The following is a 14121-nucleotide window of genomic DNA, read 5'->3' on the forward strand; positions in this document are numbered from 1 at the left end:
GCTGTCTATTGTAATATTATTTGTTCAAATTCCCATCTTATGCCATTCCATCCTTCCAGTGCCATTCTTTTCATCCCTCCCCTGTCATTCCATAGCAATTCTCCTTCCTATCCCCCTTTTCCAAAGCTGCCGTGTATTTTGAAGCAGTTTTGGAAAGTTGCTGCGGTGATAAAATGTGCTGCTGCCATTGGTGGTGATGGGGATGAACGTTGAAAGTGGTTGAAGGGGTGCCAGTCAAGCAGTCAGCTTAATCCTGGATGTTGTTGAGCTTCTTGAATGTTCTTGGAGCTGCACGGACCCGGGAAAGTGGAGAATATTCCATCACGCTCCTGACTTGTGCCTTGTAGATAGTGGACCAGCTTTGAAGAGTTAGGAAGTGAGTTATGTGCTACAGAATGCCCAATCCCTGACCACCTCTTGTAGTCACAGCATTTAAGTGGCTAATCGTGTTCTGTTTCTGATCAGTGATATCCTCCAGAGCTGTTATTTGTTGGAATATTATTTCCTATTTTACTTTACCTGAACCTGTCACCATTTTGAATCCTTCCAGCAGATCATTTACTTTGCTCGAATGAAAAGAGCCCCAAACTCTTTGGTCTTTCACCTTATAGCTCGAAAATACGCAGTGGTATTAGTAGGTCATGACTGCACTTTAAATTAAGCAGCTGATTTATCTTTGCTGAAATTCTGCATCTCTTTTAGCCAACAGGAGTCTTCAGCCGTCTGGGTGAAGTTGTCAATCAAAAGAAAGAGAGCAGTGATGAGGATGATGCCGAGTCTGTGCTTCAGTATGCTGGAGTCTTGAAGAGAGCCCCAGCTGCAACTGCAAAGGAGAGCACAAAGCTCACACTAACAACCACGGAGAAAATCTTGGCTGCCAAAGCCAAGAATACAGTTACCACAATAAGGCGGTTGTCTCTCCCTAAAGCCAGCAGCAGGACAGTCCCAAGCAGTGAGCCCACAGCAGCAGCATCCACACTCAGATTGCAGTCAGCAGCTAAATCTAAGGTCAGTGTCAGACAGAGACTGGGGAGGCCTAGTGCCACAGAGGCAGACACACAGGACAACAAAGTCACCAGCACCAAAAGTCGAGGCAGCCCCGAGTTCACTGTCACCATCAAGAACACTGCACGGACTGCAGTTAGTACCAAAGTGACCAGCAGCACTGAAGGTCGCCTTGCTCAGATGGATTCCACAGGAACTGTCAGTGTATTTGAAAGGCTGGGGAAGAAGCTGAAATAGTGAGATCTCACCAAGGCACACACATTATTTTATTTTTATATGTATAAAAGGTGCCTCTTTTAGTCACGGATAAACACCACTTCTAACAATGACTGAAACACTGTGGTTTGAGTGATTCCCGAATACCTCTTTACAGCCAAACAACACGGGATTAAGTGATAACGTAACACAAGAGTCTGATTGAGACAGCACAGAATTTAAACTGGTTCAACAATATTGTTGTGGTACTTTAGGAATACCACTTTTTGTTGTTGTGGCGATGGGTAGGAGAGAGTTGAAGCTGGCCTCTTTAAGAATCTGCTAGATTTGATACAGATATTATAATCCCAGGTTACTGCTTCACATTGACGTAAGCTTACTGTCATACCAAGTCATTGCCACTGTGTGATAGTTTAGTGAAGTATATCTGATCACAGTCACAAAGTCAATGATCCCTTGGAGCATCTTAGATCTAATTGCTTTGTTTATGTTGGAGTTTTTTTTGTCCTCAATGGGTCTTTGTTGTGGTGGGGTATCTCAGCACTGAAGAACTGATGAATGCAAAACTTTTCAAAAAAACAGTTGCTTTCACAAAAGTATTTTATGGATTTTGAGTGTTTTATATCTACCCTATGTATGTGTGGACAGTTCCTTCCCAGCAGTTTGTTTTCCACAATTCCTAGAATATATAAAGTAATTTTAATTCTGTTCCTAATGCCATAATTTGAGTTGGTGTGGTGGTTTTGACCTGATAATTGGTTTAGCCAGTAAACCTGGCTAAAAGAAGTAAGTTTTTAAAAAAAAGTTTCTTGCTTTAGATCCAATGATATGGCCAGTATCCACCATTATTGCCCATGTACCTTCAAGCAAATGAAACAATATTAAAAATAATTTGGCAAACAGGATACGATATATCTGAACTAGCTGTGGCAGTAGTAATAAGCTCTCAACAATTGTACTCTGGTTATTTTGAGCCAGTCCAATTGCAGAAGATTATTATTCAGATCAGTACTGCCTGTGATGCAGTTTAGGTACAATGTGTACATTGTGTCGATGTCACCTTTCTTTGAGTTCTACTGTTTTCTTGAGTTTGGTTATTAATTGCTGAAATGCCAAAGCTCTGGTTTTTTGGAATGTTTCTAACTTTGGAGGAAATAACTGTTCCAATAACCATTATGGCTTTTCAATAGAATGGATGCATGTGGATATCATTATTAGCTTGCCTGTGTGCATTGGAATCATTTTCTTAGAATAAGTTGTGTAATTCCCTCGTTTTGGTCCCTGGTTGACTCCCAACTTAGCTTTTGCTGTTCAAAAATATCTTCTTAAAATCCAGATTGTGAACCATTTGTGTAGTTTTTTTTCTGTTTGTCTGAGGCTGACTTGACACCACTGTTTTGTTGTGCAGGGATCCATGCGATTTTGTTGTCAGTATGGCCATTTGATTTTTAACTTAAACCAGAAGCAACCTTGGAAAAACAGAGTTTCAGAATTTAAGAATAACCCCATTAATCCAGGGGATTTCACCTCAATGTACACCTTGTGCAAATACAAGAAGACTGATTATTGTAAGACCATAAGATATAGGAGAAGAATTAGGCTATTGAGTCTGCTCTACTTTTCGATCATCTCAACCCCAGTCTCATGCCTCCTTCCCCTTACTAATCAAGGACCTATCTATTTCTGTCTTAAATACACTCAATGACTTGGCCTCCACAGCGCTCTGCAACAATGTGTACCTCTGGCTGAAGAAATTCCTCCTCATCTCATGTCTAAAGGGTCATCCCTTCACTCTGAGGCTATGCCTTCAGGTCTGAGTCTCTCCTATGAGTGCAAACATCTTATTGCCCACTCTGTCTAGGGCTCTCAGTATACTGCAAGCTTCAGTTAGATCCCCTCATCCTTCTACACTCCATAAAGTAAAGACCCAGAGATTTATAGCATATCTCTTTCTTCACCAAATAGCTAATTGCTAACTGATGCTGTTGCTTGTTTGTTGTCACATTGACCATGACTTGTGTTCTTGACAAGTTGTCATTTCTCCACTTAAAATTTTCTGAATGCAAGCGCCTTAATATACTTTCATCCAAAGGAGTACACGATTACCATTAGCCAATTTCACCTAGTTTTATATCCATGCATACACAAAGCAGGAAGTCTGATGATGTAACAAAGTTGCCCTATTGGCTCATCACCTTCTACAATTTGCTGATTCATAATCATCATTTTGGAAGCCAAAGCTGAAACTTTTCTTTGGTCCTTCAGTTTTATCGGGTCTCTTCTAGAAGCCATTCGACAGCACTTTATTTGTACAGCGCTTCTCATAAACCAAGTCCCATCGTGCTTCACTGGAATGTTATCAGAAGTACATTGATACGGAGTTGCATTAGTTATTCAGGTACCTAACCAAAAGCTTTATTGAACAATTAGGTTTTAAGGAAGAGGAACGTAGACAGGTTTAAGGGAAGAATTCCTGAACTTAAAGGTCTAGACCGCTGAAGACACAGCTGCTACTGACGGTTAATGTGCACTTGCATATTCCTGTACACTTGGATCACTCCTTTTGTCAACTGCATGCAGTTTTAGTGAAGACTGCCAGGGTACATCTTCGTTTCAAGTACTTATTTTGTTTTGTTTTATTTCAAATGTGCAAACAATGCAAGTTGGCAAACTCTTGGAGCAATTAAAGAGAAGCTATTGAACTTTGTTTATTTTAAATTAAGCTTTGTTGGTTCCCAGCCTTCTGTTTGATACCTTTTCAGGAATCTGATTCAAAAGCACTTAAATATTGACTGTCTGCGAGAATCTCCTCGTGATTGCAAATGCCTGGAGATGGATGACCATAAACTACAGATTGAACTCTTTAATTGAAGTGATGAATTGTTCATGATTTAAAATGTGAGATTTAATTTTAACTGAAATTAAATCCTAATGTGCGAAATTTTAATTTCACAGGATTGAATTAGCCTAGAATAGCATTTTGTAGAATGACTTCCATTTCATCTCACTTGGGCATTCAGTGCCTGTGAGCCAAGGTGCACATAGCTAAAGATCTTAGACAGCAAGTTAATATTGGAACAAATAGACAGCCATTAGCTCAGCTCACATTCACTGAAATGGAAGTTGTAGGAGTACAATAGTATGAGAAAAGCACAAAGGCACATGTTCTCATAAAATGGCTAATAAACTCAGACAAACATGGGCTCGTGAACATGAAACACCTTGTATTTGCCATGTGCTTTGCCCAAAGACAGGTGCCTAACTTCATTGGCTTCTGATGCTCTTTCCTGAGCAATTTTTCTGGCTTTTCTGTCATCGATGATTTGCCTTTCATACTCAAGGACAGGACAAAGAGGCAGACTCCAAGTTTACCTCAGACAGAACCCAAGCTCTTGACATTATTCTGAACCAGATGCTTGCCATCAAGCTGATTCACCTGACCACTCTGCATATTCTATTCGTGTATGGGTACAAAGCTTAACTAAAATACTTGATAAAGTGACCCCGGCCTTGACTCTCAAATGTTCACTTTTATCTACGAACATGTGACTTGGCAGTGTAAAGGAGCAAATGGTGTATGTCAAAAAGGAGAAGAAATCCCATTTGCAAGCCCCACAAGAATGAGAAATTGAAGCTTCCTTATGGAATTGGATTCCATGATAGTATCTAAACTCATCAAACCATTTAAATAAAGGCTAAATACTGTGGTTGCTGGAAATAGGAAATACAGAGAATACTAGATAAACTCAGCAGGTCTGGCAGCATCTGTGGAAAGTGAAACATTTTGAGTATGGTATGACTGTTCAGAACCTCTTCAAATGCTTTTCGAGTGCTCTTTCCATAGGAGACAGGAGTAGACAATTCATCCCCTTGATCCTGCTCTGCCAGTTGATATGATTATGGCTGATCTCACCTTGAACTCTACTCCACTTTTCCTCCCACTCTCCATAACCCTTTAACCTGTTACAAATTAAAAATCTATCTTCTCAAATTTATTCAATATCCTGGCATCCACCCAACTTGGGGTAGTGAGTTCCACAGATTCATCAAGAAATAATTTTTCCTCATCTCTGTTTCAAATCTGCTTCCTCAAAACCAAGATCTCTTGCTCGAAATTGTCCCACATGATAAAACATCCTTGTATGAAGTTGTGTGGAAATATTGGCTTGAGAATGCATTGCTTACTTGCTTCAGATCCCAGAGAAAAAATAAATATGCCTCCTTAGAGACAGGTTTTGCTTTCCATCTGGCATACCATTGCCTCATTACAATTTGAGGAAACGTTTGAAATGCACTGAAGACCTCAATGTCTCTCTAGGGGTCGTCAAGCAATGACATGGGTTAATGGCTTAGCATATAAAAGCAAAGTGCTGCAGCTACTGGAAATCTGAAGTAAAAACAGACAGTGCTAGAGAAACTCAGCATCTCTCTCTTTACAGATGCTGTCAGATCTGCTGAGTTTCTCCAGCATTTTGCTTTTATTAACTGCTAAACAATCAGCTGCCAGGCTATGCATTGTCAGGAAAAGGGAGGTCAATTGACGAGATAATTGGCATCTTTTCCAATAACTCGCTATTAAAAATCAATATTTTTGAGATTTCTGAATACATTATCATGAAGATATAGAGGTCTGATTCTGCTTGATTCTATTTTTAGTATTCCTGAGCTCATATGGTGCAGTGGTAGAGTTCATACCTCAACCTCTGAGACAATAGGTCTGGGTTCAAGTTCAACCTGCTTTAGAGTGGTGTGATAACATGTCTGCACAGATTGATGTAGAAAATATCAGCAGAATTCCTCTGTCCATGTCTGCTTTGGGTTGGAGATAATCAGTAACCTGATTACAATGCAGGCCGTGGTATCACTAAATAATATTCCACTTCATGCAACAGGTGTTAATCCTCAAATAGGATCTGAAAGGCACTACTTGAGAATGTAGTGGCAGTAGATTTAGCTGTATTTTTAAAAAAATGAATGGGACTAATTACATGAAGAGAAAACACTTGCACGGTTACAGGGAGGAGGTGGTGTTTTGGGATTAATTGCTTTTACAGAACGTCCACACAGACAAAGTGGACTGAATGGTCTCCTGTGCTGTAACCATTTTGTGCCTCTACAATACCATACAAAGATCGTAGGGTGATAGAACAGAGCGAGGAATACAAAGTTATGGCTGCAAAGAAGGTGCACAAAAAGCCAGATCAGCATTAGATTTAAAACTTGAGAGGATTCTGGATCAATGGTGCTGGAAGAGCACAGCAGTTCAGGCAGCATCCGAGGAGCTTCAGCAAAATCGACGTTTCGGGCAAAAGCCCGGTTTCCAGCATCTGCAGTCATTGTTTTTACCTTAAAACTTGAGAGGTCCATTCTAAAAGTTGCGAGGAAGAAGCTGTTCTTGAATCTGTTGGTAAATGTGTTTATACTTTTGTACCTTCTACCTGATGGAAGAGGTTGGAAGAAATTATAATCGGGGTGGAAGGGGTTTTCGATCTTGGGTACCTTTCTGAGGCAGCGAGAAGTGTAGATGGAGTCAATGGATGGGCGATTAAATTAAAGCTTGATATACCTGCCTAATTAACAAGTATTAGAGCTAAGAGGTAATTGTATATGTACAGTGATAGTCATATTCATAAATCATATTCCATTGAGACATCGTACAGTCTTATACAATAGGATTGTTACAGCAACAGAAAAAGTAATAGCATTCTCTAGTTTAAACTTTTCCATTTGCATGCACCTTTCAGTATTTTTGCATCACAAATTCTGAGTTTTTACACTTATTATGGAAACAGTCTATCTAAATTCATCACACCACTTCTACCCAAATAGAGGATGCAGCAGTCTGGCCCAGATTCCACAATGTATTTTTAAAAAGCTTGATTAAATTGAAATTCACCCGGGAAGCAGAGTCAATTTGCCAAAATGGTGGAAGGGAATGATATTTGACATGTCGAAAGACCGATTGTAAGAATGCATCAATTTACAGCTGCTTTTAACAAGACTAATTTCATAAGGACATTTAATTACAAATTGAAATATTTTTAAAGAACTCTTAATTATCGGTTCGACAATATCTACAGATGTGGAATCTTGCCTTTAAAAAGAATTTGTAGAATCAGGGAATGACAATAGAACAGGAGAGCATTTCACTCCTTAAGCCCATGCGAGCTCCCTGTAAGACCAATCCAGCTAGCCTCATTCCCCTTTCCTGTAGCCCTGCAGATATTTTACCTTCAAATAGTTCCCTTATTCCTTTCTAAAATCCATGATCGAACCTGCCTCCACCACAATTTCATGCAGCATGCTCCAAGCCTAACCTCGCTGTATAGTTTTTTTCTTGCTTCTCTTAACAAAAGCTTATGCACATTTACCGACAGATTCAAGAACAGCATCTCACTTTAAACCAGTGCCCTATTATTCTTGACCCTTTCCATAAATAGGATGTTTTTCTCCATCTCTGCTGTCCAAACCCCTTATGACTTTGAATACTTCACGAATCTCTTCTCCACTTTCTCTGCTGTAATAAGATTAGCCAGGTAAACAATCTTAGTTTCTATGACACATCCACATAACTGAAGTTTCCCATTCTTGTGGTCATTCTTGCAAATCTTTTTTGCACCTTTTCCAGGAACTTCACATTCTTCCTAAATTACACACCGCTCTCCATGCTCATGTGATCTTGTCCATTAAGGTCACCACTTCCCAAACTATTTTCTAAGACACAATTTTAACGCTTGGAAACTAATGTGACTTGAAATACCAGTTCAAAATCCACAAAGTTGTTTGTAGGATAGGGAACATGTTGGCGTTAATTTTCCAAAAAGGTCCCTGGATTGAGGAAATGCCCCATCAGATCGAAAAGTAACCCTTCTGTTCAACAAGGGAAGGAGACCGAAATCTGAAAACTATTGGCCAGTTACCTTGCTGTCTGTCATGGGGAAGGTGCTGAAATCAATCATTAAAGAGGTTATAGTTGCACACTTAAGAAAAACTCAAGATAATTGGGAAAAGTCAACACGCTTTCATCAAAGGGAAATTATGTTCAACCAAATTTATTGGAGTACTTTGAAACTGTGAAGAAAAGGGAGTGAGTAACCCCTACAGAGCTTGATTTTCTAGAAGACATTTCATAAGACACTACATCAAAAGTTATAGCGGAAAATCAAAGGATGTGTTACAGGGGAGTGTCACATTAGCATGGCTAGAAGATTGGCTTATTGGCAGAAAACAGAGAGTTTGCATAAATGAGTCTTGGGTCTGTGTTATGATCCCAGCAAGTATTACTAGACAAATCTGATCCTGGGCTGAAATTAGCTTGATGGGTCAAATGTTTGTTTGCAGGTACAGCACATAATTAAGTGGTCTTTCACTGAAAAATAAGCATATACTATTACAGATTTGTTTTCAACAATAAAATTTATTAAGCAAAAGGAATGAAAAAAATAGAATAAACTAAGCTACTTACTTATAGCACAAACTTAAAAGGCTTTGAAACAGTGAAATTTAATCCCATTAATCTCCAAAACACTCCTTTAGCGATCTCAGAATACTCTGCACGTACTCAAGAGCACCCCCTTATACAGTGCTTACACCAGAAAATCTTTTCTGTAACACCTCAATGGGTTTGACTTCTATTTCCAGTCTGGAAACTATGAGAGCTTCATCCTGGAGCTCTCATACACCTAAGTAAATGCCCTCAGCATTTGCCCAAACACTTTCAGTTTGGGACTATCACTAACTCCCTACTCTTTAGCTTTCATAGCAAGAGGATTCGAGTACAGGAGTAGAGGTGTCTTACTATAACTGTACAGGCCCCACATAGAGTATTGTATACAGCATTTATCTCTTACCTGAGGAAGAATGTTCTAGCTATTGAGGGAGTGCAGAGAGGGTTTACCAGACAGATTCTTGGGATGTAAGGGGAAGAAACTGAATCAGTTAGGACTATATTCAATTGAGTTTAGAAGAATGAGAGTGATCTTGTATAAACCTATGAAATCCTAACAAGACTGGACAGAGTAGGTGCAGGAAGGATTTTCTTGATTAGTGGGACGTCCTGAACCAGGGGTCACAGTCTAAATGTAAGGCTCAATCAGCTAAATGGCTTAAATCTGCTTCTATCTCTTATTTATCTTATGATAAGGCATGGGCCTTTTAGGACAGAGATGAGAAATTTCTTGACCCAGAGAGAGGTGAATCCGTGGAATTCTCTTCCACAGAAAAAAATTGAGTCCAAAACATTGAATGTTTTCAAGAAGCAGATAGATATGTTAGGGCTGAAGGGATCAAAGTGTATGGGGAGAAAGTGGGAACAGTATACTGAGTTGGATGATCAAACATTATCATATTGAAAGTCTCTAAGATAATCTAGTGTTAACAAATCTATCCTCTCCCTTCCTCGGGAGCAGTTTTACACATGAAAACTTTTGCAGGACTGATTAGCACTGAAATTAAAACAAAAACAGATATTGCTGGAAAATCTCAACAGGTCTAGCAACGTCTATGGGGAGAAACCTTAATGTTTCTGGTCCAATGACCCTTCTGAAGATTTCCAGCAATGGCAGTCATAGAGAAAGTAAAACCCTCTTTCCAAGCTATGGGTGTATGCTTCCCCTAAGCTTAAAAAAAATTCAGAAATTTCCACTAGAAACCTTGAGGTTACCTCATGACATTGTAAGACCCCCAAAGGTAAATACAAACCCATTATTTCTGAAAGCTAACAGTCACAAAAAATTTTCTATTAACCGTAGCTACAGAAATAATAACAAGTTAATTATTGATTACTTCAGACACAGAAAAGCCCATATGTCAACACTTCAACATCTAAACTTAATACAAATGATACTAACTTTGTAAATATAAATCTCGGTCTGCATTGCATCTGATTCACAGGATGGAGTCCCATGAAGTTCTCTTCTGGGTCTTCAAATTTTTTTACAAACTGTCATTAATGACTTCTGATAAGTTCTGATAACTACATTCTCAGATGGCACCATGATTGGTAGATAGGAAAGTGTTATAAGGAAGACCTAAAGTTTCAGATAGAAATAAATAGGTTGAGTGAGGAGGTGAGGCAGAAGGAATATAATATGGGAAAATGTGAAGTTCGCTTTACAAGGAAGAACAAAAAGTAGCGTAATGCCTAAACAGAGAAACTCTGCGGAATTCTGAGGTGCAGAAGGGTTTAGTTGTAGTGCATGAGTCACAACATGTTTGTTTGCAGGTACAGCACATATTTAAGAAGGCTAATGGGGTGTTCCATTCTTAGGAGATGAATTGAATGTAGAAAGAAGGATGCCATGCTTTGATTATACAAGTATTGGGGAGACCACATCTCAAATATGATGCGCCATTTAATCTATTTAAGGAAGGATGTACATGCATTGGAAGCAGTTCAGAGGTGGTTTACCAGGTAAGTACCTGGAATGATTCAGTTGTCATATGAGGAAAGGCTACTCAGACTGAGCTTATATTCATTGGAGTTTAGAAGAATGAATATTGACTTGATTAAAAATGTACAAGATCCTGGCAAAATGGATGTGGAAAAGGATGTTTTTTCTTATGCTTCAGTCCAGAACAAGGGGGCATTGTTTAAATGAGGAGTCACCTTTCAGGACAGAGATGAGGATTTTTGTTTTCCCTGAAAGTTGTGCACCTTTGGAACTGTCGTCTTCAGAAAGCAGTAGAGATGGGGCCATTAATTATTTTTAACCTGGGAGGTGGATGGATTCTTGTCAGGCAGGAGAACCAAAGGCTATTATGGAAAGGTGAGAATGTGGAATTTTGAACATTCACCCACATAGCCATTATCTTACTGAAGGGCAGAGGAGGCTTGAGAGGCTAAAAGGGCCACTCCTGCTCCTATTTCATTTTGTTCCGATATTTTGTTTCTGTGACCCCAATTGAGGTCACAGCCTTTTATTTGAGAACCATTAATCTAAGCCATGGGTGTGTCCACTTGCTCATGTTAGCTGTCACTGCGCCTTGAAAGAAAAATCTCCTGTAGTTATACCTGTCAGGATCAAAACGCCTTTCAACCAATGAAATTATTTTGGAGTGTAGTCTCTGTTGTAGTGGCATGGTCAAAGCAGTGAAACAGACTGTTCTGTCCAACTGGTATATCTGTCCAGATGCCTTTTAAACCGATGCAATTGTACCAGCCTCTATCACTTCCTCTGGCAGTTCATTCCATACACACACTACCCTCTGCATGCAAAGGTTACCCCTCAGGTCATTTTCAAATCTTTCCCCTCTCACCTTTAACTTATGTCCTCTAGTTTTGGACTGCCCCACCCTATATAAAAGACATTGGCTATTCATCCTATGCATGCCCCTCATGATTTTATAAACCTCCATTAGGTCACCCCTCACCTCTGATGCTCCAGGGAAAATAGCCTCTTCCTATAACGCAAGTCCTCCAGTCCTGGCAATGTCCTTGTAAGGAGAAAGTGAGGTCTGCCGATGCTGGAGATCAGAGCTGGAAATGTGTTGCTGGAAAAGCGCAGCAGGTCAGGCAGCATCCAGGGAACAGGAGAATCGACGTTTCGGGCATAAGCCCTTCTTCAGGAATGGGGAAAGTTTGTCCAGCAGGCTAAGATAAAAGGTAGGGAGGAGGGACTTGGGGGAGGGGCGTCGGAAATGTGATAGGTGGAAAGAGGTCAAGGTGAGGGTGATAGGTCAGACTGGGGTGGGGGCGGAGAGGTCGGGAAGAAGATTGCAGGTTAGGAAGGCGGTGCTGAATTCGATGGATTTGACTGAGACAGGGTGGGGGGAGGGGAAATGAGGAAACTGGTGAAATCCGAGTTCATCCCTTGTGGTTGGAGGGTTCCTAGGCGGAAGATGAGGCGTTCTTCCTCCAACCATCGTTTTGTTGTGGTCTGACGATGGAGGAGTCCAAAGACCTGCATATCCTTGGTGGAGTGGGAGGGGGAATTGAAATGTTGAGCTACAGGGTGGTTGGGTTGGTTGGTCCGGGTGTCCCAGAGGTGTTCTCTGAAACGCTCCGCAAGTAGCCGGCCTGTCTCCCCAATATAGAGGAGGCCACATCGGGTGCAGAGGATGCAATAGATGATGTGTGTGGAGGTGCAGGTGAATCTGTGGCGGATATGGAAGTTTCCTTTGGGGCCTTGGAGGGAGGTGAGGGGGGAGGTGTGGGCGCAAGTCTTGCACCTCCTGCGGTTGCAGGGGAAGGTGCCGGGAGTGGAGGTTGGGTTGGTGGGGGGTGTGGATCTGACGAGGGAGTCACGGAGGGAGTGGTCTTTACGGAATGCTGATAGGGGAGGGGAGGGAAATATATCCTTGGTGGTGGGGTCCGTTTGGAGGTAGCGGAAATGACGGCGGATGATGTGCTGTACGTGGAGATTGGTGGGGTGGTAGGTGAGGGCCAGTGGAGTTCTGTCCTGGTGGCGGTTGGAGGGGCGGGGCTCAAGGGCGGAGGAGCGGGAAGTGGAAGAGATGCGGTGGAGGGCATCGTCGACCACGTCGGGGGGGAAATTGCGGTCCTTGAAGAAGGAGGCCATCTGGGTTGTGCGTTTTTGGAACTGGTCCTCCTGGGAGCAGATGCGGCGGAGTCAAAGGAATTGGGAGAATGGGATGGTGTTTTTACAGGGGGCAGGGTGGGAGGAGGTGTAGTCCAGGTAGCTGTGGGAGTCGGTCGGTTTGTAGTAGATGTCCGTGTTGATTCGGTCGCCTGAGATAGAAATTGAAATGTTGAAACTTTATTGCTGGAACAGCACAGCAGGTCAGGCAGCATCCAGGGAACAGGAGATTCGACGTTTCGGGCACAGGCCCTTCCTGAAGAAGGGCCTGTGCCCGAAACGTCGAATCTCCTGTTCCCTGGATGCTGCCTGACCTGCTGTGCTGTTCCAGCAATAAAGTTTCAACTTTGATCTCCAGCATCTGCAGACCTCACTTTCTCCCCATAGAAATTGAAATGTCCTTGTAAACCTTTTCTCGGCCCGGTATGACCACGCGTCATCAGGAGTGGCTGCAGTGGCAAGGTGTGTCCGAATTGGGCTCAGGGCAGCAGAATCAAGTTTGGGTTGGTGTGGTACCCAGGGGCATCGGTGAGGTCCAGTGAGGACTCATAGAGGTAAGGGCACTGTGTCAGAAATTTGGCAGCCAATCAGTGCCCATCAGGATCAAACAATTATAATAATGATAACATAATCTGTTTTGTTAATGTTAGTGCAGGGCTTGATTAACTCAGCTGGATGTAGAGCTGGCTAAAATTCGCATGAAGGACTCTCCTTCTCAACCTCTCCCTTCACCTGAGGTGTGGTGAAACTCAGGTTAAGCTCGCCACCTGTCTCTCTGTCTGGAGAGCAGCTATGGCCTGGTAGGATTACGGTGACATTACTTAGTGGAGGAATGCATCTGGGACAGCTTTCTCCAGGTGTTCACATCTGGAACAGTGCTTTGATGTCCAGTCTGACAGCACATCAAAAAGACAGCCCGTTGGCAGTGCAGCACTCCATCCTGCACTGCAGTACCCAGAGTGAGAGGTGCTACCCTCTGCTCTACCGTTCACACTTAACGTAAACTGAGGCCATGTATTCACTTAATTTGTTTTGCACTGATAGGCCCTAGAAATCGAGATGGTGAGCATAATCGTTACGCCAGCTTCGTTATTCTGAGCTCTGGCGAAGGCTGACCGTGTGGGGACGAGAACAGTCGCTTGATTCAGCGCAAACAGGGCGCTTGAGTGGACGAGGACCAGGAGTTATATAATTGATAGGCAGATGGTGCTCTCCATCCAGTAAATGCTAATAAATATGGGGAATACCGTCATGGGGGAGGGTGGGGGTCAAATGGCAGCGATGCCATCTCAATGTTGTCATCCTCTGCTGGGCATCAACGTTCTCTCTGAATTATTTGTGCGTCAGTCACTTCACTGGTGAC

General features: G+C 41.9%; 1 protein-coding gene across 6 annotated transcripts in view; it reads left to right on the forward strand.

Annotated features, from left to right (window-relative positions):
- The window catches only part of cunh19orf47 (chromosome unknown C19orf47 homolog), a 50072-nt gene extending 47504 nt beyond the window's left edge, over nt 1–2568 (forward strand). For all 6 annotated transcript variants that reach the window (XM_087984007.1, XM_087984009.1, XM_043680766.2 and 3 more), the window contains one exon: nt 703–2568. In XM_087984007.1, coding sequence (XP_087840133.1) covers nt 703–1242 — 540 coding nt within the window. In that variant the 3' untranslated portion in view covers nt 1243–2568. The remainder of the gene's footprint in view (nt 1–702) is intronic.
- The last annotated feature ends 11553 nt before the right edge of the window (nt 2569–14121 follow it).

This window comes from Chiloscyllium plagiosum, unplaced genomic scaffold, assembly GCF_037043375.1.
Source record: "Chiloscyllium plagiosum isolate Xiang-an unplaced genomic scaffold, Cpla_swu_hap1 HiC_scaffold_47, whole genome shotgun sequence".
Lineage (NCBI taxonomy): Eukaryota > Metazoa > Chordata > Chondrichthyes > Orectolobiformes > Hemiscylliidae > Chiloscyllium > Chiloscyllium plagiosum.